This window comes from Pocillopora damicornis, chromosome 9 (genome assembly GCF_964200805.1).
Source record: "Pocillopora damicornis chromosome 9, jaPocDami1.2, whole genome shotgun sequence".
In the NCBI taxonomy this organism is placed as follows: domain Eukaryota; kingdom Metazoa; phylum Cnidaria; class Anthozoa; order Scleractinia; family Pocilloporidae; genus Pocillopora; species Pocillopora damicornis.
Window position 1 is genome coordinate 7,644,637 of NC_142678.1, and position 23,363 is coordinate 7,667,999.

Genomic DNA, 23,363 nt, shown 5'->3' on the forward strand with positions numbered 1-23,363 from the left:
CGTTTCTAGGCGGTTATAAATATTACCTTCAACTGCTCAATACTTGGCCGCCTTACAATTGCCCTATGAGCACGGAGTTGGCTAAGCAGTATCCACAACTTTTGAGCAGCAATAATTCTCTTGCCCCTATCTCGGAGATTTATCGCTGTTAGTGAAGTTTGTGGAAATTTAGATATCACCGGTTTATTTTCGTTCATTAATGTATGTGATACCACAATTCTTTTAATATCACAAAGCGAAAATTAAACTATACTTGACTCGGTGACAGAGATAGGTGTGAATTTCTCCGATCGTCAGATAGTTGATCCTCAATTCACAGTCACTTTGAGCGTTTGATGAAATGTTTCTTTTTTTAGTATCCACATTAAATTTCCAACTTTTCATTTGCTTCAAAGCCGTAGTCAGTAAAAAAGAGCCTCTCAGTTTCATGAATAAGCATTTGATATTTTCTTTATTTACTCCCACTGTTTCCGGCCAAACCTATTAAATATCACAATCTGTTGTGTAAACGAAGATCATTACGAGCTTACAGCCAAAAAAACGCTCTCTTTCGTGCGGTTAGTACTTATAAGCTTGATATCGCTTATCGGACTTGCGACACACTCCTGGTGGGTCTAATTAACTGGCAGTTGCAAATCCTCTTTTCGCAATCCTTTTTTTTTATTTCATGTCTGTTTAAAATCACGTATCTGTTGAACGCCTGGAGAAAGAAATTTACTCAGCACGTAATCGGTGGCATTTCCAACCCACACCACCACCCGGGGTGACGGGAAATATTTCACGCAAAGGACGATTTCCGCGCTTAGCCGTATACAGACAACAAACATAGATTCTGCACCTTGGAATAGGACGCACGGTCAAAAACGCTTCCCAAGAAACATAGATGACGTTTTAATGTAAACGGACTACCACAGTAATGAAGACATCATCTGTCGTTGTGGGGACATTGCTGTTGATTTTTATCAAGATCAGGATCACACAAGGGCAGCAGCTGCAACGTAAGTGACGCACCGTCTGTTTCTCCTTTGACATGTATACATAAATTTGTCTGAAGAATTTATGAGTCTAACGTTAACGTAATGGCAGTATAGCATGTGTAGTGGCAGTATAGCGTACTTTGCAATCAGGGTTTTAACTGTTACATAATTCTCGCATGTATTTTCCTTCTTCGGACTGTAGCGGTTTCATATACGTTTATGATATCATTTTGCAGGATTTAAATATGGCGGCAGCATAAGTTTCCTCGGTGGCCTATAACTTTGATAGATAGTGATTTATAACTTTAAGAATGTCCTATGAATTATAAAAGAGTCGACCGGCAGTATTTCTACACAATATCCAAGGTTTCATTTCAACTGGAAACCGTTCCTGTGTCTTAGTGTCTTAGTTCGTTAAATAATAGGCTTGCTTGATAATTACTTTTCAAATATTCAATACCGATAAGGAAAAAAAATTTCTTTTTTAATTAATCTTCTGGATTTGAGTCGCAACTTTAAGAAAGCATTAATGAGTAAATCGGGCTAATCTGCAGAGTATCCAGCTACTTATTTGTATCACTTCATATCTGGCATTTGACTCATTTAGCTCTTCAAAGCCACCGACGACGTACTCACCTACACGCGATATACTCGCGTTCTAATGTCGCGTACGAAGTTTTTTTCGTCAATCTTTATCTCACAGTTAACCCTTTACACCACGACATCAGTATGCATATTCTCTATACAGTTACCTAAACAATCCTTGAGGTACTGACATGGAGAATTTGTCTAACAATCTAGATTTCTTTAGTTTGTGATCATTTCTTTAATTCTCGTGACCTCAATGCTTGATCAGATGTGATATCGTTAGGAGAAACTCGATGCTACTCATTCTTAGGGGTTAAAGGGTTTATGAGCACTTACAACTATGGTGGCTCAGTTTACGAAGTCACACATTATCACTTTTAAATCTGCACAACTTAAGTTTCTTCAATTGAAAAGTAAGATCTCGGTTACCGAGCAAGAAATTTACCCTTACTAAGGAACACTCCAGCTTCGTTCATGCAGTTTACAAATCTATTAAAATTCCCCATGCCTGACCGCCATTGCTTGCATTAGGTGTACGAAAATTTACAAATTAAACAGGCGACCTTTCAATCCATCAAAACAAATACCATGCAACATTTGTCGTCGGGCTTTCGTCGCCATTTGATGATAACTGATTTTTTTTGCTATACATAATTCATTTTGTTCATACAATATTTCTCTTCAACAACATATAGCAACATATTTTCCATTCAAACAACTTTATTCCTTAATGTCATGTTTATTTTTAGTGTTAAGAGGTGGAAAGCAGAAGGTGAAAAAGGGATATAAATTGCAATAACCGCCTTCTCATCCCCATGCTCTTGAAATTTAAACACGCAAACACGCACCCTCCATCAACACAGGCTTGCCCCACTACAAAAACCAGGCGTAAATATGTCTACAAATAATTCAGAAGAAAACAAAGCGAAAATCAGCTGAAAAGGCTTTTCTGGAGAAGCAAAGCTTGACTTAAAGTCTAACTCAAAAGCCTAAATTCTTCTCTCTCCTGTTCACTGTTTTGGACACACGTCTGCCAACCTCTCCTCGAAAAAGATGAACCTTAGGCTGAAACTTGACTTTATTCCTAGCTTTAACCCCCCCCCCCCCACTTCTCCTCCTCCCCCTCCCCCTCCCCCTGGCCAGCCCAGCTTGGAAACCCATTGGCTATTTCTGGACACGTTTTGGAAATTTCAAGCAGGACTATCAATCGCGATTTTCGAATACAATGATTTAACGAAAAGTTTTGTAAAACGTAGCTTGCTATACAATGCTTTCGAACCGGGAATTTAGTTTTCAAGTTGCATTTGCTATGTTACTTTTGGAAAACGGTAATACGAATCTGTTATTCCAGTTGTATAACTTCAAAGGAATTTCGTTTTATTGGCTCCTTCTGTTTTGCATGCGGTTCGCCTTGACTTTTTCGTGAGATTATTGCTATAAAGTTATTCAATTTTACAAACACACAATAATTCCCAACTCATAATATGATATACTTATAGAATATACAAATACCTATAGAAAGTTTCTTGATATTCCAAAGGTATACGTGAAGGAAGATGTCCGCCAATAAGGAGGCGAACTGACTGCCCGGCCTTCGTATGGGACGAGTGTACCTGCGACTCTGACTGCTCTGGGAAGCAAAAGTGCTGTCTTGACGGATGCAAGTATGCATGTCTTGATCCAGGTAACCAACCATTAACTTAAACCAGAGGTGATAAGCATGTAAATTCTCACCACAATATTTATTCTCTATTGAAGAAATAAGATAATAGGTATAGATAAACTAATCAACTTGAAATTGCAATTTGGATATCATTCTTTTGGAGGGCTCAACTTCTACAAAAGGAAAATGTGGCTCATCAGTGACAAAAGTTGCTGTGGCGGAAAGAATGAATCGATTGGGCTTGAGGTACACTGAAAATATACTAAGAGATCTGACTGCCGAATCAAAATAAAGTTTGTTTCTCGTTCGTCAGAATGGTCAGATCGAGGTTGACAGGGCTTATTAGGAATCACCAGCCATCAAGTGAGCTGTCAATCCATTGATTGTCACGGAAGGGTGACTTACCCTTAAAAATGGTGGCGTTTATCCAAAAGGGAGAATTAAGGTTATATCCTTAGCCAAAATACCAAGCCATTGTCATTTTAACGATTATTTGGACACGCAGCGATAGAAATAAAATATTTTCCCTCGCTGAACGCAGGGGATCTGTTGAAATAAGTGAACAATCCAATTCTAAATTTTCGTGGCAGAGCTGAATAACATTTAAGCACGTCGCAAATATGCTAATGAATCCACAGTAACATAACACCTCACTATGAATGGTGTTAATTCAAAAAAAATAATAATAAATAATAATAAAGATAATAATAAATAATAACCATGATAATAATAATAATAATAATGCCTTAATATCGTTCATCTGATGATACCTCAAACTCAAACAGACCGTTATCGCGAAGGGCCGCTTGGCACACAATAAGAAAACCGTTTTTCTGAATCACCTTTTTCCTTAAGCTTAGAATGTAAACGCCGATAATTTGTTGTTTGTCATACATTTATGGATCCTTTCTGGAAGTGAAAGGTTCAGCAATTTTCTCTTTATTATGAACCTGTTTTTTAGCCAAGGTTAGCAAGTTTTTCATTTTTCATATCGGTAAGCTGACCTTCATTTTCATATTGCTTTGCTTCATTTCATGGAAAGACGAAGGAACGCCTTCCGTCAGAAATAAAGCCGATGTAGTGTTCATAATGGACTCGTCAGGAAGCATTGGACCTGATGACTACAATCGCGAAAAACAGTTCGTCAAAGATCTCACGAATGTGTTTCAAGTCTCTCCTACTGAGGCCAGAATCAGTACCATCATATACAGCGACGACCCAAAACTCATCTTCGATTTTGACACATTCAACGATAAGCAAAGTATCAACACTGCTATAGATGACCTGGAGTATTTAGGAAACAGGACGCGGATCGACAAAGCACTGGCAATGGCCATGAAGGTGTTTTCAAAATCTCGTCCAGCTGTGCCCAGAATTGCATTTGTCCTCACCGATGGAAAGCAGACTGACGACTATGATGCGAAACCGCTGGACATAGCTGTCCGACCGCTTCATGACTTAGGCGTTCACGTTTACGTCATAGGGATTGGCACTTACGTCGACCCTGAAGAACTCAGACTCCTAGCAAGAAGACAAGAAGATGTATTCACCGTGGATTCTTTTGAACTACTACTCCAACAGACATATCGTATTGTTAATCGAATAGACACCTACGGTGAGTTTGCTTCATTTTACGTTTTAATTTATTCATTTGTTTTCTCGGTGAGGTAGGTTAAAAACAAATGTTCATTTGTTCTAATAAGCTCTCGTTGAAATTATATACGTCTGGGGCTTTCAAAGGGAAAGGGGCTTATCTGAACGCGAAATTCGATTCGTTTTCTTCCTCTGAACTGCAGGCGATATTTATGAAATAGCATATAAATAAAATGCGTCTCGTTTGTTTTAAGAAAAATTCAATTTCTACAACGGAATATTTATTTTTGCGGAGGAAACGCAAAAAAGATTTATTGCCGCAATTTTATTTCTTTTTATAGTATTTTGGCTTTTAATTTTCGAATAACATCCTACAGTCTGTCTTAAAATCAGTCGAATATGGCCTGGCTGAAAGTCGAGAAAGACTCCAAGCCAAACCATTAAATAAAAAAGATCCGATGAAATTGATATTATGTTGCTTTTAAAATCAAGTCTAAAAAATAGAATAAAACCACGGTTTTGAACATGCAGCATTTTTCGGCTCCACTTTCTGTTCGTGTTTTGCCCCGTTCTACAAAACAATACCGTGACATATTTTGTCCATTCCGTTGCTATAAACTGGCTTAATAGTGAAATGATCATAAGTTGTTATTTGGGGAGCTCCATGATGTGCTATTATATATGCTCGCCACTTTGAAGATTCCCTCTTTAAATTCAATGGTTTACCAACATAAGGTCCTAAATTTTGTTATTTGTTTTTCTCAGATGCAATTCCACCATTGGAGATCACAGCCGATATAATGTTCCTAGTAGATTCATCTTCAGCTATCCCTAGAGCAACGTATGGAGACCAATTAAACTTTCTGCAAACAATTGTAAACCAATTCAGAATATCACCTCGTTATGTTCGAGCGAGTGTCATCTCATACGGAAACAGTGCACGGCTGTCCATACCATTCGGGACGCGTACAACTAACGCAGCAATGAATCGGTCCATCGACTCACTCCCTTACGTTGGAGGCCAGAAACGAATTGATAGAGCATTATGGCTAGCTAACCAAACGTTTTTGCAAGCCAGACGTTTGGTACCCAAGATTCTGCTTATTCTAACCCATGGTGGACAACTGGCGGATGTTGGCACCAACTTACGGCTCCCTGTCAAGGCTCTTCGTGACCAAGGCGTCAGTATCTTTGCAATCGCCATTGGTGATGGGGTGGATTATTCAACGTTAAACTACATTGTTGAAAATGATAATCTCATCGTTGACAAGTCTTATAAGAGCTTGGAGCCATACCTTCCACCGGCAGCTAGTTACATCAGAGTTAAATCAGGTGAGGTTGAAAAATGCTGTAAGTCAGTTAATTGCCACCGCTTCGTTTGTACGAAATAAATAGGATTTTTAAATCTTATGACGCCTGGTAGCAATGGTTACTTGATATAACGGGCATTGAATGAACAGTTTTAATTCTTGGAAAATCAGGATTAGTCAGCGAGATTAATCAAATCCTAAAACTGACGGGCTTTTCATTGACCCAAAATAGGTTTTTTTTCCTCCCGTAATAACGGGGAATTAAGTTCGAAATGTAAATTTGTGCTTTGTGATTTTCCTTCCTTATAGCTGACAAAAGATCTCGATGAACCTCTTACTTAGAGTCAATCACGTCCCTTATAACCATTTTCCAATAATTTTATTTAGATTTCTCAACTCCGTTGAGTAAAGATGCTGCCGTTGTCTTCCTTGTGGACACTTCTGAAGAAGTAGAAACGATGGATTTCAAGCGACAAAGAGAGTTTGTCATTTCCTTAGCAAAGGCTTTCGAGATTTCTAAAGAAGGGGTGCGCGCAAGTGTGATAACATACGGCAAGTACAGTCGTCCAACCGTGCAATTCAAGGACTCTTCGGATGTCGACAAATTTATAAATGCAATGATCAGAACCAGTCAAATAAAAGGACGTCGAATGATAGACCAGGCATTGTTGATGGCAGCCCGCATGTTCCGCCATCATGACGAGGTAGCACCGAGGGCGGTGATACTATTCACATCAGGCCCTCATGCGGGTACACTTGACCAATTGAAAAGCGCCAGCAAAAGAGTTACGGACTTAGGTGCGCTAATATACGTTGTTGCCATTGGTCCCTCAGTGGCCAACAGCCAAATAGAGGAACTGGTGAGCAGTTCTGATGACATCAAAAAGTTACCTTCGTTCATGGATTTGCAGTCTGAAATCCATTTTGTTGGGAGATACGTGAGCCTACAACAAGGTTAGAGACATAAGTTGTCTTAAGAGTCAAATGGGCGAGACACGATATTTTATTACCGCAAAATCTCCATGAAGATGTTGTCGCTATTGAGTGGACTGGTGCTTAACAACCAACCTATTATGATGACCTAGGGAAATTTAGTATATATAAAATCGGTGACCGCTTTCTCAGTATAACGTCTAAGAAAATTATTCTGTTTTCAATCTAAGCATCTTATGTAATTCCCTTTTTCACCGTAAAAGGTATCTCCACTTGTAATTAAAAATATTTCCCTATCCCATCGCAATACCATATTCATCTTTTTTATTGCGTGTACTGACTTCAAAAAGTAAGAAATGAGAAACAGTTAATATTACCCTCGACTCCAAAGAACAGGTTTCACTTACAACCCGCAAAAACAGTTAGAGAAGTAGGATTTGTAAGATACTCCTAAAGTACATGTTTAAGGAGAAATGTACTTCTCTTGTGGCATTCAGTCATGTAATTCTCCCTGAAGAACTTCTAAAAGCCACCCTGCCAACTTAAGAAACCAAAGTATTTATCATTTGTGAACAAACTATGTGTCAACTGAACCTGGATAACCTCGTTTTCTTATTAAGTTCCAGGACCTGGTTTTATAGCAGATGTCGTTTTCCTAATTGATGCGTCCTCTAGTGTGGGCGTCGTAAACTTCCGCAGGCAAAAAGACTTTGTTAAAGCGGTAGCCCAGGCCTTGAACTTTGGAGAACAAGCCACGAGGGCCAGTTTAGTAGTATACAGTAGCACAACGAGGCAGGTTACGGACTTCAATAGCCACAGGACACTGGGAAGGTTTAACGTCGCAGTGGACGGGGCGCCCTATTTGCGCCGTGGGCGGCGGGTCGACACAGCATTGACAAATGCAGCTCGGCTGCTTTCTAGGGCACGACCGGGTATTCCCAGGATAACAGTTCTCATTACCTCAGGGAGGCGAGATTCAGGCACCCCAATCAAAGACATAAGTAGACAACTGGAACTTGTCGGGGCGAAGTCATTTGTGGTTACCATTGGTGCTCTGCCAGATTTAAGGGACTATTTGGTTCTTAGCAAGCAAGAAGACATCTTAAGACTACAGTCATTCGTCGATCTTCCCAGAAAACAGAAGTCGTTTTCGCAACATATAATTTCTTCCTTCGGTGAGCGATCAAGTTCATTATATTTAATCATAACTCACAATATGAGTGGTTTAAGAATTGTTTTGTTGAACAAATTTCTGTAAATTAAGAAAAGAGTGATTTCCTCTATTTATTTTTATTCTTTAATTGATTACTTTGACTCGAGCTTGGGCAACGAAATCCTTATTGAAGTTTAGCTCGGCTGTGCAGCTTCATCGAATTTCAAAAGAGTTGGAGAAAACGTTGTAACGACCTTGGGTAAAGAGATCAAAAGATCCAAACAGAAATAAAGAAGAGAAAGATTTTCCATACCCAAACAAGGACACGATAGACAAGGATTTAGATCAGGGACCATTTGAGAACAAAACCAAGGAGTGTAGGAATAAAGGGTTCTAGTCAATAACTATAAAAACACAAGACCAACATCCAACCTTGTTTCATTTCGCCGGATTCTATATTAATTTATGTTTAGATCAACATTTCAAATAACTTCGAAACGTTTGAGTGATCAGAGTACACAGCATTCCCAAAGGTAATACCGCTACATCATGTGATACCAATAAGATAGCATTCTATACGTTTGTGCTTTTTGTAATAGGACGAGTTGTCTTGTGCAACAAAGGGTAAAACTATTTTCAAACCCTTTTTATGATAATTATCGAATGCTTCTGTCTTACAGATGTAAAGGAGCCAACTCCAACTCCAAGTACACCACCTGATAAAATACCGCTAAACTTCATAGCAGATGTAATTTTCATCATGGATTCCTCTTCTTCTGTGTCTTCACGAGACTACAGTAAAGAAAAAGAGTTTGTCAAATACCTTGCCACCTACCTTAATGTTTCACCAGGGAACTCGCGCGCAGCCCTGATAACTTACGGCAATGCCGCGTCTGAGGTTATCGAATTCGACATCAAACGACTGCGAGCAGACTTTGAAAGTGCAGTTGAAAAAGCGCCTTTTGTGGGGCGCAATAGACGAATAGACCGAGCTCTTGAGAAAGCATCTCAGATGATGGCCAACGTTAGGCCTTGGGTTAGGAAGATAGTTATATTGTTGACCTCCGGAAAGCAATCTCGAGAGTCTGGCAGCAAAACACCTGGTGAAGCAGCAATTCCTCTCTTAGACAAAGGAGTTTACAACTATGTTGTGGCAATAGGCCAGGAGCCCGACATCTCTGAGCTACGGCCCGTGGTGCAGCAGCCAGCGCAAATCTTCCGGATGACTTCCTTTGACGACTTGGAGCCCCGAAAAACGACGGTTGGAGGAATTATCGTGGAAACGTCAAGTAAGTTTTATAAATTTCGGGTAATTTCAGTCATAATCTCCTCATCTATTTGCCTGTTACTTTGCATTTCGTCTCTCAGGTCCAACTAAAAGTATGCAAAAACTCCAAAACTTCATTGTTCGCAAGCTTTCTTAACGAATTCTTTTTAGTTTGAATACAGTTGAGACAGACCATCTATAAACGTAGCAATGATGAGCAGTAGTAAACGCAGAAACATTTCTTTAGTCCCTTCGGCTTCTTCAATCTTTGTTGCTTACCTTAATGTTTCGGTAGTGATATCGATGGTGATACGTCTGTAATCTTCTATGTCAGAATGGTTGCAAGAGAGATGATCCTCTCTTATGGGTACTTAAAGGGATCACATTATCGAACTTTTGTGAAGTTCTATTGTTATTGTCCTTAAAACCTGTAAATACCTAAAAAGCGTGTGATGCATGGCGTAAAATAATTGATCTCTGTCATTTTTTAAAAGCAATCGAGTATCTCATATTCACAAGAGAGTATCTTTTAATTTCAGCTGGACCACTAACAGATATCATCGCTGATATCATCTTCATTTTGGACTCATCCAATGATGTCACGCGGGATGAATACAATAGAGAAAAATCTTTCATCAAGGAATTTGCTAGATACCTGAATGTCGCGCCTGGAAAGTCGCGTGCTGCAGTCATAACTTACGGCCAAAGCTCTGACGTATTAGTCAAATACGGCGGTTATGACTCGCTGACAGTCTTCGACGTCGTCATCAACAGAGCATCGTACATCGGAGGGACTCAGAGAATGGACCTCGCTTTAGATGACGCAGGCCGTTTGCTAAGCGAAGCCAAGCGTTGTATCCCTAGATGGGTCATTTTGTTAACTGCAGGAAGACACCCAAGTGACCCGAGAGCAAAATCTTTACTGGAAGCGTCAAAACCCGTGAGAGATCAGAGTGACAAGGTTTATGTTGTTGCTATAGGCAATAAACCAGATCCTAAAGAACTTAAAGATATAGTTAAAGACCCCAAAGACATATTTTCAGTTGGTTCATTCCAAAGTTTGAAGTCTCAAGCCAGAGTGATTGCCACTACAGTTGCAAACAGAAGTGGTAAATAGATTAATTTATCTGATCAGATTCAACATGTCTTTTTTGCACATCACTAAGTTAATCTTTTTCCTCATTTCAAGCGTCCTAAGGTAACTCGTGATAACTTCGTCGAATTATCCATCAACTTTCCTTGTAAAAGGAATTTAAAAACTTGCGTTCTACATTAGGCTAGCCTTCAAATGTTTTGCATAAGGTTTCTCTGACCTTATTCTTTTGCTTGCAAACAAAATGTGACTTTTCCCTAAATATTTATTTGTTTGAAGTCTTGTGATTGCTTTGTTTTATTTGATGGTCCTTTTCTTCCTATGATAAACCGTTTCTGTGAACCTTTTCCTTCAAAGTTTATATATACCGTCTGATTAAGGAAAACTAGAAGAACTCACTTTTTTACGTTGCCTCTCACTCTATTATTTTTTCGAGACGTGGATCTCTGTGTGATCAAGACTTTCCAAGCCACCATAGTCTTCCTCGTGGACACGACATCATCGATCGGAACCTTGGATTTCAGACGCCAAAAAGAATTTGTGAAATCCGTGGCTAAATCTTTTAACGTTTGTCAAGACAGCTCTCAAGCGGCGATAATCACATATGGCTCGTTGACGTCGCAAAAGCGGCCGACGGATATCTACAAAGATTTGTCTGCATTCGAGCAAGCAGTGGATAAGTCACAATACATGGGTGGACTTCGCAGGTTACACCTTGCTATCGACACTGCAGAACAATTGTTACGAACAGTTTCACCCAGCCAGAAAAGGATTGTTGTGATTTTGACAGGAGGACAACCTCTGATACAGGATGCCTTGTCGTTGAAACAATCCTTCAAGACACTTCGTAATGCTGGAAATGGAGCGTTTATCGTCGCCATAGGTAACAACTACGATAAGGATGAGTTTCTTCCCGCTGTTGATTGGCCAGAGGACATTTTCAGCGTTTCTTCACTTGATAACCTTTTGCCACGGGCCTGCTCAATTTCGAAAGCGATTGCTAAGAGAACAGGTAACGAATGGGCTTTGTTTTCTACTGATAACGAACTGACACCATCCTTAATTTCAACTCCATATCGATCTAGACATTACAATACAGTTCCTAATTAATTTAATCATTTGAATTTACCAGTAGTCAAGATGACTAATCGAGAAAGCTAATCTTCTGATTTCCATGGAAGGAATGTAAGGAACCAAAAATGGCTACGATTAGTCTATTTTGCTGTTGGTTTTTTCATTGAGTTTGTTTGTTTTTTATTTTCGTTTTTGGTTTTTTTTTTTTGCGTACCCTTACGTTACCATGGCTGTTAAACCTGAATTATGGAAAGCAGCTCCAACTACACGAAAAACATTGCTCATTCCATGATGTTGTATTACCATTTTAATTGACCGTTTCCCAACAGTTTATCACAGCAATAGATTTACATGTTTGATATGAATTAAAGAGGCGCATGTTCAAACGTGTTTTTTATCACTTTAGATACAGATATCCCGCGTGACTTTATGGCTGACGTAATCTTCATTATGGATTCCTCCGCCGATGTTTCGCGTGCAGACTACGAGAAAGAAAAAGATTTTATCGAGTCCTTAGCAGGTTACTTGAGGTTATCCTCAGGTAGAACGCGAGCAGCGGTGCTGACTTACGGTTACACTACGACCCTTGTAGCTGAGTACGACAGTTATGAAACACTACAAACTTTTAACAGTGCTGTGGATGGAGCTTCTTATATTGGTGGTACGGTGGTTTTACTTAGGGTTACGTCTTACCTTTTAGCTGTCTCGTTGAACGCATTGAGATCTAAATTCTCATTCCGTAAGAAGCCACAGTATGTTAATCTTTTCTTTGCAATCCGGCAGTGAATGAATTTGTCAGGAACAGATAAAAGCTGTTTGAATTCTTGTTATGATATCTCCAAGGAGCCGAGGATATGACTAAATGTTCTATAATGACTGGATGGGCTCATCAAATGAGGCCTGTGAAATTAGTTTGGAACAATCTCAGTAATATCTGCCGCGGAACAATTCATCTCGTTAGGTATGAACTGAGTACACAAAAATTGTCGAGGTTGTGTAGGTACTCACGGTTTACAAAACGTAGTTTTATCCACCACCTCTCACGAAAATTATGAAGACTGAATAATCTTCGTCTCGTACTTTTATTATTACAGGGAATGGACGTCTTGACTATGCCCTTGAGTACGCTTCTAGGCAGCTGATAGACACCAGCCGACAATTAGTTCCAAAAATCGTTCTACTTCTCACAGCAGGTCGACTGTCCCCAGACCAATCCCTGAGATTGTCAGCCCAACCACTGCATGACTACGGTTTTAAAGTGTTCATTGCCAAAATAGGCGACAAACCAGATGTGAATCAACTTCTTCCGACTGTGAAAGACGAGGCTTTTGTGATTTCGGTTCCCTCGTTCGACGGTCTTTCGCGAAGAGCGTTGCCTGTGGCTCAAAAACTCAGCAAACATACAGGTAGATAACATAACTGACTCTGCACCACCTTTATAATTAATGCGCAGGTCTTAACTTGGTAAGTCTTTGAGAGCCTTTTAGCACAGAAGTAGAAAAACGTTCTCCGTAATTGAGTTTTGAGCCACCGTGCAAAGTAAAAAGGCTATTCTACACCAAAAATCCCCCACCAGATGATGCTTATGTTACCGGATGGGAAGCTTCTGCTTTTATTATTACCCTTGAGGTAGCAGAGTTTTCCGACAGCCTTTTTGTTGTGGGGTAAGACACTCAGGGAATGGAGTGTCTTGCCTTGCTCGAAAGCAAAATACTCTCGGTCAGAGGTTAAACTGGCAACCTGCCTCTCGTTCTAAAATCATACGTACCTGAAATAAAGCCCTTATCTCTACTCTCCACGCAGTAATCTATATCAAAATTTGGGTTAACTTTGTTTTCGAAATGAGCCTCAATCGAGCTCTTAGAATGTTAGAACCAACCAAATCAACATCAGGTTTTGTATGCATTCGCAAAATCATCTCGAAGCACGAGACAACTCTTGTAGAGTTGTTGCTTTTAATACCCTTTTCTGTAATGCTAATTTTCATTTTTATTCTTGAAAAAATGTTTCATAATTTCTTTTCGCTTGTCAACTAAAATATGTTGAAGGTTTTCTGAATATGTTTTTCCAGATCCAGAACTACCAGCTGACTTCCCAGGAGCAGATGTACTTTTCATGGTGGATTCGTCATCTGATATTTCGAGCAACAATTACGAAAAACAGAAAGACCTCGTGAAAAATTTGATAAAAACTTTAGATTCCTTTTCATCCAAATCTCGAATCTCCTTTATAACTTATGGCAATAGACCTCGGGTGGTGTACGGTCTTGACAACAATATGAATGGCGAAGCACAGCAGAGAGAAATAGACTCGGTGCAACCAATGGGAGGAAGACGGAGAATCGACCGCGCCCTTGAAGAAGCAGTTCGGATGATGCAAAATTCTCGGCCGGATGTTCCTAAAATCATACTTCTTGTTGCGGCCGGAAAACAGATTGAGGTAAGAGAATAATGAAAGCTATTATGTGGCAAGGAAGTCTCTCAATGAAAGAGAGTTCTCAGATCGTTTTTCTCCTGATCAGGATTTTGTCAGACAGGCTGTTTCAATGGCAAAGGGTTAGATCCGTGCACTTTTTGTTTATGCAAACTGCAGATTTAAAATTTTCGACTTCAATTGCGGAGCTTAGACGAAACCACTTAAAAGATTGATATAATACAAAACTTACGAGCTAAAAAGGATTCTAGTGAGAACTAGTCCATAGTATGCTGTGCTGTTCCTCTTTAGGAGTTCAGTAAGTATAAAGCGGGACGCTTCTTGTGGGTAATCGTGTATTTTACTGAACCAATTCAGCTTCATTCAGTTTTTCAATAACTTGAAACAGAGTAAAAATTTAGATGAGGAAAATCCTCACCAATTCGAAACCTAACCACCCTCTGTGTCGCCTTAAGTTCTCAGCAAGTAATTGGTGAACCTCGGCGCTCAAATCTTGACTAGGGTCTCAGGTTCTGGTTCTGCACCAGCTTGTTTCATCATTTGTCATTCAACGACCTGGGCAAAGCTTGCCATTTCTCATCACTTTCGCATTAATTTAATCTGTAAGTGGTCCTCTCATTTGCTTAAACACGACATGATTTATTGAATTCTGTCGTTTATTATCAGCAAAATGGGGCACAACCCCTTAGCTCGTACAGTACAGCCCTTCAAAGGCTCGGTGTAGATGCTTTCGTGTTAGGAATTGGTAAAGACATTGAACATCGGGACTTGGGACAAGTTGTTCGAGACGCAAAGAATGTATTCCTGGTACAAATGTTCCAGAGTCTGAATTCAATTGACCGGCAACTGGCGTATGAAATCGTCACGCGGACCGTTGGTAAGTCACATAACATGAGGTCGTATTACATGAAGCCTCCATTGATGGAACAAATTCCGTTAAAATGATGAAATATCTCCCGGTATGAAAATTCTTGAAACAAAAACTGAAAGTATTGGGTGAACTGGAAACAAAGATAAATATGTATCAATCTTTGACATATATTGACATATTGACAGATTGAAATATTTCAATTCCTCGGCGCGGTGTTTGCGACAGAAAATGTTGTGATCGTTGTAGGAATAACTCAGTAAAAATCATCCTTTTTTGCAATATCTCACGTTTTAGTATATAATTAAAAATATTCATCCCAGTGCCGGTGGCTAGCAGTGGATAAATACCTCGTCGCTTCGCGGCAAGGTAAATATTCACCACTGGCCACCTCCAATTCGGTATACAGTTTTAAGTATGAAACGTGACACGATCCAATATGTCGGCGCACACAAAATTTCAGTTTGAAAATTTCTACCAACAAATTTATACTAAAAGTGGCTTTTGATAATTTAACAACCCATTGTTCCACTTGTGGGAGGATCCTTTGCTTTTTTAAATCACATTCTCACGTATTACGCTTGGATACCTGCTTAACTGAGTTTTTTTGTAGTCTATAAGAAAGACTTAACTAAGTGAGCTGGTGGAGCCCATAAGTCATAACTGTAAAATGCATCATACATCTGCTTATTTGCCGCGAAAACTTAAGACCGACAAAAAACCTGTTAAATTCAGTATTTCTCGATTGTAACCCGTTTTTTATGTTCATGAAGTTTTGATAGCCAACGACTTGAATTCAGAATTTCTTTATCAGCGATTTTATCAGTTCTTGCAACTTCCAACAGATAAGTAATCACAACAAAAACGGGTCCTGCCCGGTTTAGGAATACGATGATTCCGCAATTTCCCACCTGCATGAAATTGTGTATGCCATTAAGATAAAATTTCTCCAATCGCTTCTCCTTCATTTATACTATGTATCTTTTGTTTTTTTTTTCCTTCACTACAGATGGCATGATTAAAACTGATGTTATATTCGTAATGGACTCGTCCTCTGAGGTGTCACAGAGCGACTACGGGTACGAAAAGGAAGCTGTCAAATCCATGGCACGTTCCTTGAAAGTTCCTTCGGGTCAGTCTAGAGCTTCAGTCATAACATATGGAAACTTTCCCTCTCCTGTGGTCAAGTTCGATGGCTACAAGTCATTTCCCGCTTTTGAAAACTTTATCGACCGTGCACAACGCATTGGTGGGCGACGTCGAATAGATCTAGCTTTGGAAGATGCTGGTAAATTGCTGAGGGAGGCAAGGCCCTCTGTCCGTCAAAATGTCATTTTGTTGACATCTGGAAGAACACACCCTTTATCAAGAGACTTGTACGTGTCAGCGCAACGAATTTTCGGGAACAATGCAGACTTACTTGTCATTGCTGTAGGTAGAAGACCTAATTTCAAAGAACTCACTGCGATTGTACAGAAGCCGAAACATGTTTACAATGTGTCATCGTTTTCCGACCTACGCAGAAAATCAAATGAAATAACAAAGATCGTCTCTCAAATGCCAGACAGTAAGTAGAAAAAGTTCGTTGGCTTTTCCAAATCATTTACGGCGGTAATCTTTATCAGTGGTAATGTATTAGGCCTTTCACTCGCCTGCTTGTTAAGAGAGAAATTGATAACCACGGATTAATGAACACTTGAATGATCATATAGTCATTCAAGCCACACCATTCCGCAATGGAACTGCACGTCTAAAATGAAAATGTACAAATTTAAATAAGGAAAAATTGAAATGGTAATGCTGATGAAATTTGACATAAAAACGATCTTGTTGACCACGCACCTGTCTAAAAAAACGCAGAAAATTACCCTGATGAGAAGGAGCTTTTGGTAGTAGTGTAAGGACTGCCTAAAAAGCTTATCAGCTTAACAGGCAAAAGAAATGTAGATAAGCCGATTCAAAGAATTCTTACTCTGTCAAAAAATCTTCCTTTTCTTCTCTAAACATGATCTCGAAAAACCCCACGAGAAGTTTCTTTATTACGTTCATCCACATTTCTTTTCAGAACCTACAATTTACAATAACTTCGTCGCAGACATCGTCTTCTTAATGGACTCCTCCTTGACTGTTAAACAAAAAGTTTATGACAGGCAGAAAAACTTCATCAAATCCATGGTGCGCTCCCTCAACTTGTCCACTGATAAATCGCGAGTTGCTGTTGTCAATTACGGAGGTGATTCAGTTGAAGTTGTTCGATTCTCGTCGCCGCAAGATGTAGCTGCTATCGAAAATAGAGTAGACAATGCACGAAGGGTAGGTAGAAAGAGGGATATTGCCAAGGCTTTGCAGTTTTCCGCCTCTCTCCTGGAAAAATCCAGACCAGATGTCTCTAAGGTGATCATCTTCCTTACGTCTGGGAGTGAGCTCTACCTCACGTCTCCATCCCAAGTACTCAGGGACTATGGTGCTGATAGATACGTGATCGCTATTGGATCAGATTTAGATGAAGAAGAGTTAACTCCCATCATAGACGAACCACGTGACATGTTTACCATGAGAACTCCTCCGGAACTCACATGGAAGACTGAATACATCATTGATGAAATTATCAAAAGAACAGGTAAGCTTTTTTGTTTGCCAGTAAGCAGTTGATTTCCGTTCCCATGGCATGAATCGACTAAAGTACTGTAATTCCTCTTGGATGAGATGCTTTTCCAATTCTTGTTGCCCCAAAAATCTCCTCTTCAGGCTCCATTTATCCCCAGCACACGAATGTCATGATTGATGTAAGATTAAACATTTTTTTTTCATTTTGTACAAATTGTAAATGATCTCGGTGAAATTATGAAGAAACATTTTTGGCAAACATTTGCTATAAGAAAACTTTCTTCACAAAGGGCAGCACAACCCAAATGTAGCACACCAAGGAGAAAAATACAAATATCAATTTGCACACTCTTAATCGTGGCATGTAACAGAGCCCAAATTCTTCTGTGTTTCACATTTTTATGAAACCATATCGTATTAGTAACAAAAAGAATAAACCTGACAACTTAAAACCTACTCCGGATTCATACTCAAGCATACATAGCCAGTTTCTTCGTATAAAATTACTCAATTCAAAGTGTCTTTTTTTCATTTCAATATGAAGATTGGTGGTTTTTTTTGTTTTGTTTTTTTTTCTTCAGTTACCAGAACATCCGTTTTACCTCTTGACTTTGACGCTGACGTTTTGTTTCTGGTTGATTCATCTTCCGACGTGAGCCAAGAAAATTACAACAGAGAGAAGAACTTTGTTAAATCATTGGCCTTTATTCTTAACCTTAAACCTGGAAAAACACGTGCTGCAGTTGTAATATATGGCAACTTTGCAAGGACTGTGATCAGATTCACAGACTACGCCTCCCCGTCATCTTTCTTTAGGAGGATCGATACACTGCCTTTCCTTCGAGGTAGAAGGCGTCTGGACAGTGCACTAATCGAGGGAGGATCTGTCTTGGACACAGCTAGACCGTCGGCTGATAAAGTCGCCATACTTCTAACTGCGGGTCGGCATACTCAAGAAGTAGGAGCTCCGCCTTTGAATCAGGCCGTGGAATCGATACGATCACATAATGCAAAATTGTTCGTGGTTGCCATTGGTCAGCGAGTGGATGAGACGGAACTGAGACCATTGACAAGAGAGCCTATCGTTGTATCTGGATTCAACGTTTTGATAAGGAATTCAATCAGAATTGCCAAGGATATAAAGAATATTACAGGTATGCTGGCTTTTTCACCCATTGTTAAGTTGTTAGATCTCACACACCTTAATTTTCATGGATAGCTTTTTAGCCCCTGTTTGACCTTTTAAGTCAAAACTATACTTTGCAATTCACCATAGCTTATCCAGCTTTGTCTGGAGCGTATCAATTAGTTAGCTGAAGTTCGGTTAGTTCTCCAAGCTAATTTATTCCCGACATTAAAATGCTTTTTGCTAAGGGGTAGTAACTAGTTGGTCATACAAATTAGAAAGATAAGTCGAACCAGAAAGGTAACGTTTTTATCTGAAGAAAACTATTACCTACCACATAGATACGCAGGTAAAATAAAGCAATGTCATGAATGCATTGGATAAATAAAATTTGGATAAATAATTATTTTGAGTTGTTTCATATAACTAATCCAGTATTTTATCTATGCGAAAATTTCCCTAAGCAAAGCGAGGATTCCGATTTCCATTCTAGACTTGTCCCAGATGAGAACATTTCATTCGTCAAATCAGCATGGTTACACTATACGAAAGATCCACATTATGCTTTGACTGTTCGTGTAATGTCACGGTAAATAACTAAACGGTCTCGTACTGTTCCACCGACTTTCTTTCTTTGAACATTCCTCGACAGATCAAACAGACGTACCAAAAAGTCCAGGCGCGGATATAGTTTTTCTGGTAGACTCCTCTAGTGGCGTCACCGAGGACAATTTCACGAAGGAAAAGGCTTTTGTTACTTCCTTGGCGAAACAGCTCAATTTTGGGTCAGACAAGACGCGCGTGGGAATAATCTCTTACAGTGATTACGCCACACTGGCAGCACGCTTCGATGTCGTTAAGAACGAAGAAAGCCTTCAAAGGTTACTCGATGGAATTAGACGGCTTCAAAGGGGTAGAAGAATTGATAGGGGGCTAATAAGGGCAGCTCAGCTATTCGGGGAGAGTAGGCCTAACGTTCGTCAGGTACTAGTGCTACTAACAAGTGGAAGACATACATCTAACGTGGAAAATCCTTTCCGGGATGCCGTGCAACGGCTGAAGACGAAAGGTGTCGACAGATTCGTTGTTGCTATTGGACCAAATCCAGATCCAGAGCTGACTGCAGTTGTGGAAAGAAGAGAAGACGTTATCTCAGTATTTTCCTTCGACAGCTTGCAGCCGCAGGTCATACCGATTGCAAGGCACATAAAAGGTTGGTTATATCACTCATGAAATATGAAGCTTGGATTATACCAATATGAATAAAATGAGCGATAATACAAGCCACGTCTGTATGTGTTCTCTGAAGGTGTCCACAAGCCAAGGGTTGCACGTTGCTATTATGTCGTGCCTAGCACAAGTTCGTAAATTCTTCTTGTTTTTGGATTATTAAATTTATTGAATGATATATATGGATTTTAAAAAAACTCATACCTCGATAGTGATTATTTTCAAAGTATTTGGTTGCTCTAAATTAAAAGAAAGAAATCATGTTGCATAGGAAATAGTACTTTAGCCAGATCATCATCCATATCCGAGACACAATCCTGTCTTTGCTTGCTATGCAGAAGAAAAGATACCACCCGGCTTCAAGGCTGACATTATTTTCCTGATCGACTCTGCGTTTGAAGTCACTACCAACAACTTCAACAAACAGAAAGAGTTTATTAAGGATCTCTCAGCTTTTCTCAATCTCTCGTCACGTGGCTCTCGCGTGGCAATAATTCTTTACGCCTCCTCTCCCAGCCTAAAGATGGCGCTTGGAACACTGGAAACACCTGAGTCCTTGAGCCGTGGTCTTGACAGACTCGCACCTCTAACAGGAACGCGTAGAATGGACCGCGCCTTGGAGTTTGCCTCTTTAAAGTTTGACAACAAACGTCCTCAAGCGGTGAGGAAAATTGTAGTCCTCTTTACCTCTGGTAAACAAGCTGGAGGAGGTAAACCCTTAAACGAGGCCGTGAAAAGATTACAAGAAATCAACGCAGAAACATACGTTGTAGCCATCGGTTCTCAAGTCAGTGAATCCGAGTTACAACCAGTTGTTTCTAGGAGGAATGACATCATTCGAGTGCCTTCCTTTGACATACTCGCCTCCAAAGTAAAGCCTGTTGCTGATCAAATTATAAATGGTACGTTCTGATTGAATTTATTTTATACTCGGCCCGTGCACTCGAACCTTGGAATAAGCAGAGCTTCGTATTCTAGAGAACATTTCATGAGAGCATAGAATGTTTACGTTTGAAATCAATGTTAGAGCTTGATTTACTTAGAAATGAAGGCCAGTTTGTTTAACTTTAGTTAGCCACACGTTGAATTTCTGATTGCTAAAAGTGTTGCTGAGAAAGTGTCTTCATTTCCTTTAAAGATTAATAATTTTAAGAGGTAACTGCAGCAATGAGTGTGGCAAATCGTTACCTCTTCAGTTAAAACTGTAAATTTCTTTTGACGTACAAAATCATGTTTAGAAATCAAGATCTGATAAGGTGAGACACCGTGACCACATTCTGCCATTAGCAACAGCCTTAAGATAGCAGGCTCCTGATAAATATGACACTCGTTTGGGTGTAGCGTTTACATATTGAAGTAATATCATATCATCCGCTTCTTCACTTAGGCTCAAGACCAATTCCACCTGAATTTAAATCTGACATCCTTTTCATAATGGATTCGTCATCCCCTGTCAGCCGGGACGACTTCCAAACACAAAAAGACGTTGTTAAGTCGATTATGAAATCCTTTCACGTCAGACGCGGACAATCTCGAGCCGCTGTTATCACTTATGGTCGGTATTCGGAAAAGCTTTTACGATTCAACAGCTATTTGTCTCTAAATGACATCGAGAGTGTTGTAGACACAGCAACGAGTATTGGAGGCTCGCCCCGAATCGACGAAGTGCTGGTTGATGCCGCTGATGTCTTAAGAGATGCCATTCAATCAATCCCGAGAATTGTCGTTATGTTTACAAGTGTTCGCGACCTCACTGATAGACACAAGAAAGCTGTTGACAAAGCCGCGGAGGTGATTCACGATACGGGAGCCAGAGTCTACGTCATTGCTTTCGGAAAGGACGTTGATGATTTGAGTTTAAAAAAGCTGGCTGATTCTCAAGAAGATATTTTCAAAGTACCGACGATCAAAGATCTAAATGATTCAATGGCTGTGGAGATTTTCCGAAGAGTTGGTAAGTTTTTTATTTTCGGCGCATATTGTAATAGAACAAATCAAATAATTTTCATACTATTTTTTCGCATTCATCTCATTCCATTCTCATACAGTCATGTTTGTTAATTTATATATTACATCAGTTGAACACCGATGCAGGATAAACGTAACCGCTTCTTTTACTTTTCAAACATAATTATATTGCATCAAGGCGTTGCAAACGACTTTTCCTGTGTTAGAAGTTAAGATCTTTTTTTTCGAAAAGTAAACAGAGAGAAGAGAACATCGCTTTTACCATATATTAAACTAAATAGTGTTGCTCTTTTCATCTTTTCTGTAAGCCGCTGCTGCAATATCCAATGCGATAGAGAGAAACCGAAAAATCGCTCATTTTCTGTCTATTTTTTTATCATTTTGTCGTGTTAAATCTAGTTCTCTTTTAGGTTTTTAAGATTGATAGTCTCTCTCTTTTAAGCATTTCAAATGATTTACATTGAATTTTTTTTGTAATTATAACAGTGAAAGTGCTACTCGTAAAATCCTTACCTGCACTGGGTATTATGTATGAAAAGTGTCTCGTTAGTGTGCAGTATCTCTAACACAGGAATTCACCAGTTAGTTACTAGAGTAACTGGAGGTAATAAACACTTTTTTTCTCGCATCATGAAATGTAGAATTACCTAAACCAGTGGTACCAATGGACTTTACGGGCGATGTTATCTTTCTTGTGGACTCTTCCTCCGAAGTAAGTGAAGAGCAATTCAAGAAAGAGAAACATTTCGTTGCGTCGTTGGCTAAAACCCTTAATCTCCGTCCTGCAAAAACCCGAGGATCTGCGATAACCTATGGAAGATATGCATTGGTTGGAATCGAATTCAACGATCATCCAAACCCAGCAATGTTTGAGCAAGCTTTACAAGGACTCTACCCAATTGGGTACGAACGTAGAATGGACAAGGCTTTGCAAAAAAGTGTGGATATGGTAAAAGTTGCCCGTTCCTACGTCCCTAAAATCGTCGTTCTTTTGACAGCAGGACGTCAGAGCTCTCCAAGAAATACATTGCCTCAATCCGTTAAGCCGCTTAAGGACCATGGTACAAGTGTCTTTGTTGTTGGAATAGGCTCACGGCCAGATAGTCAAGAGTTACGCGCTATTGTTGAGGAGCCTGGAGACGTGCTGAGGGTATCGCAATTTAATGACTTTTCTCCATCGAGGACGAGACAAATCGCGAGGCACATAGTGAGCAGAACAGGTGAAAACAATGTTTTGCTTATCTGAACTAAATAATAATTCCCAGCATAACAAAGAGATGAAAACCACACGTGTTTATTGGGTACTGGGCCACTTGTTTATTGACGAATTTCTAATCACACGTCAGCCTATCAAAATTCAGTTAATCATTGATGATCTTGTTGATTGAATAACTTAGAAAATTGTGAACAACGATAGAATGATAAATGTTGGTCCGCGCTAAGTTCTTTGAACGTTTTCTTAGGCTTACGTCTAGCTTAA

At 39.6% G+C, this 23,363-nt stretch overlaps 1 protein-coding gene across 1 annotated transcript in view; it reads left to right on the forward strand.

The window, feature by feature from the left end:
- Positions 1-504: 504 nt before the first annotated feature.
- The window catches only part of LOC113684572 (uncharacterized), a 39,253-nt gene continuing 16,394 nt past the window's right edge, over positions 505-23,363 (forward strand). The window contains exons 1-20 of the mRNA XM_089183317.1: positions 505-998; positions 3,106-3,249; positions 4,271-4,843; positions 5,587-6,153; positions 6,519-7,085; positions 7,685-8,239; positions 8,898-9,506; positions 10,024-10,593; positions 11,014-11,589; positions 12,058-12,312; positions 12,746-13,057; positions 13,723-14,090; positions 14,751-14,961; positions 15,962-16,519; positions 17,018-17,572; positions 18,141-18,713; positions 19,338-19,898; positions 20,254-20,817; positions 21,303-21,869; positions 22,525-23,103. Of these exons, the coding sequence (XP_089039443.1) occupies positions 917-998; positions 3,106-3,249; positions 4,271-4,843; positions 5,587-6,153; positions 6,519-7,085; positions 7,685-8,239; positions 8,898-9,506; positions 10,024-10,593; positions 11,014-11,589; positions 12,058-12,312; positions 12,746-13,057; positions 13,723-14,090; positions 14,751-14,961; positions 15,962-16,519; positions 17,018-17,572; positions 18,141-18,713; positions 19,338-19,898; positions 20,254-20,817; positions 21,303-21,869; positions 22,525-23,103 (9,346 nt within the window). The 5' untranslated portion in view covers positions 505-916. The remainder of the gene's footprint in view (positions 999-3,105; positions 3,250-4,270; positions 4,844-5,586; positions 6,154-6,518; positions 7,086-7,684; positions 8,240-8,897; positions 9,507-10,023; positions 10,594-11,013; positions 11,590-12,057; positions 12,313-12,745; positions 13,058-13,722; positions 14,091-14,750; positions 14,962-15,961; positions 16,520-17,017; positions 17,573-18,140; positions 18,714-19,337; positions 19,899-20,253; positions 20,818-21,302; positions 21,870-22,524; positions 23,104-23,363) is intronic.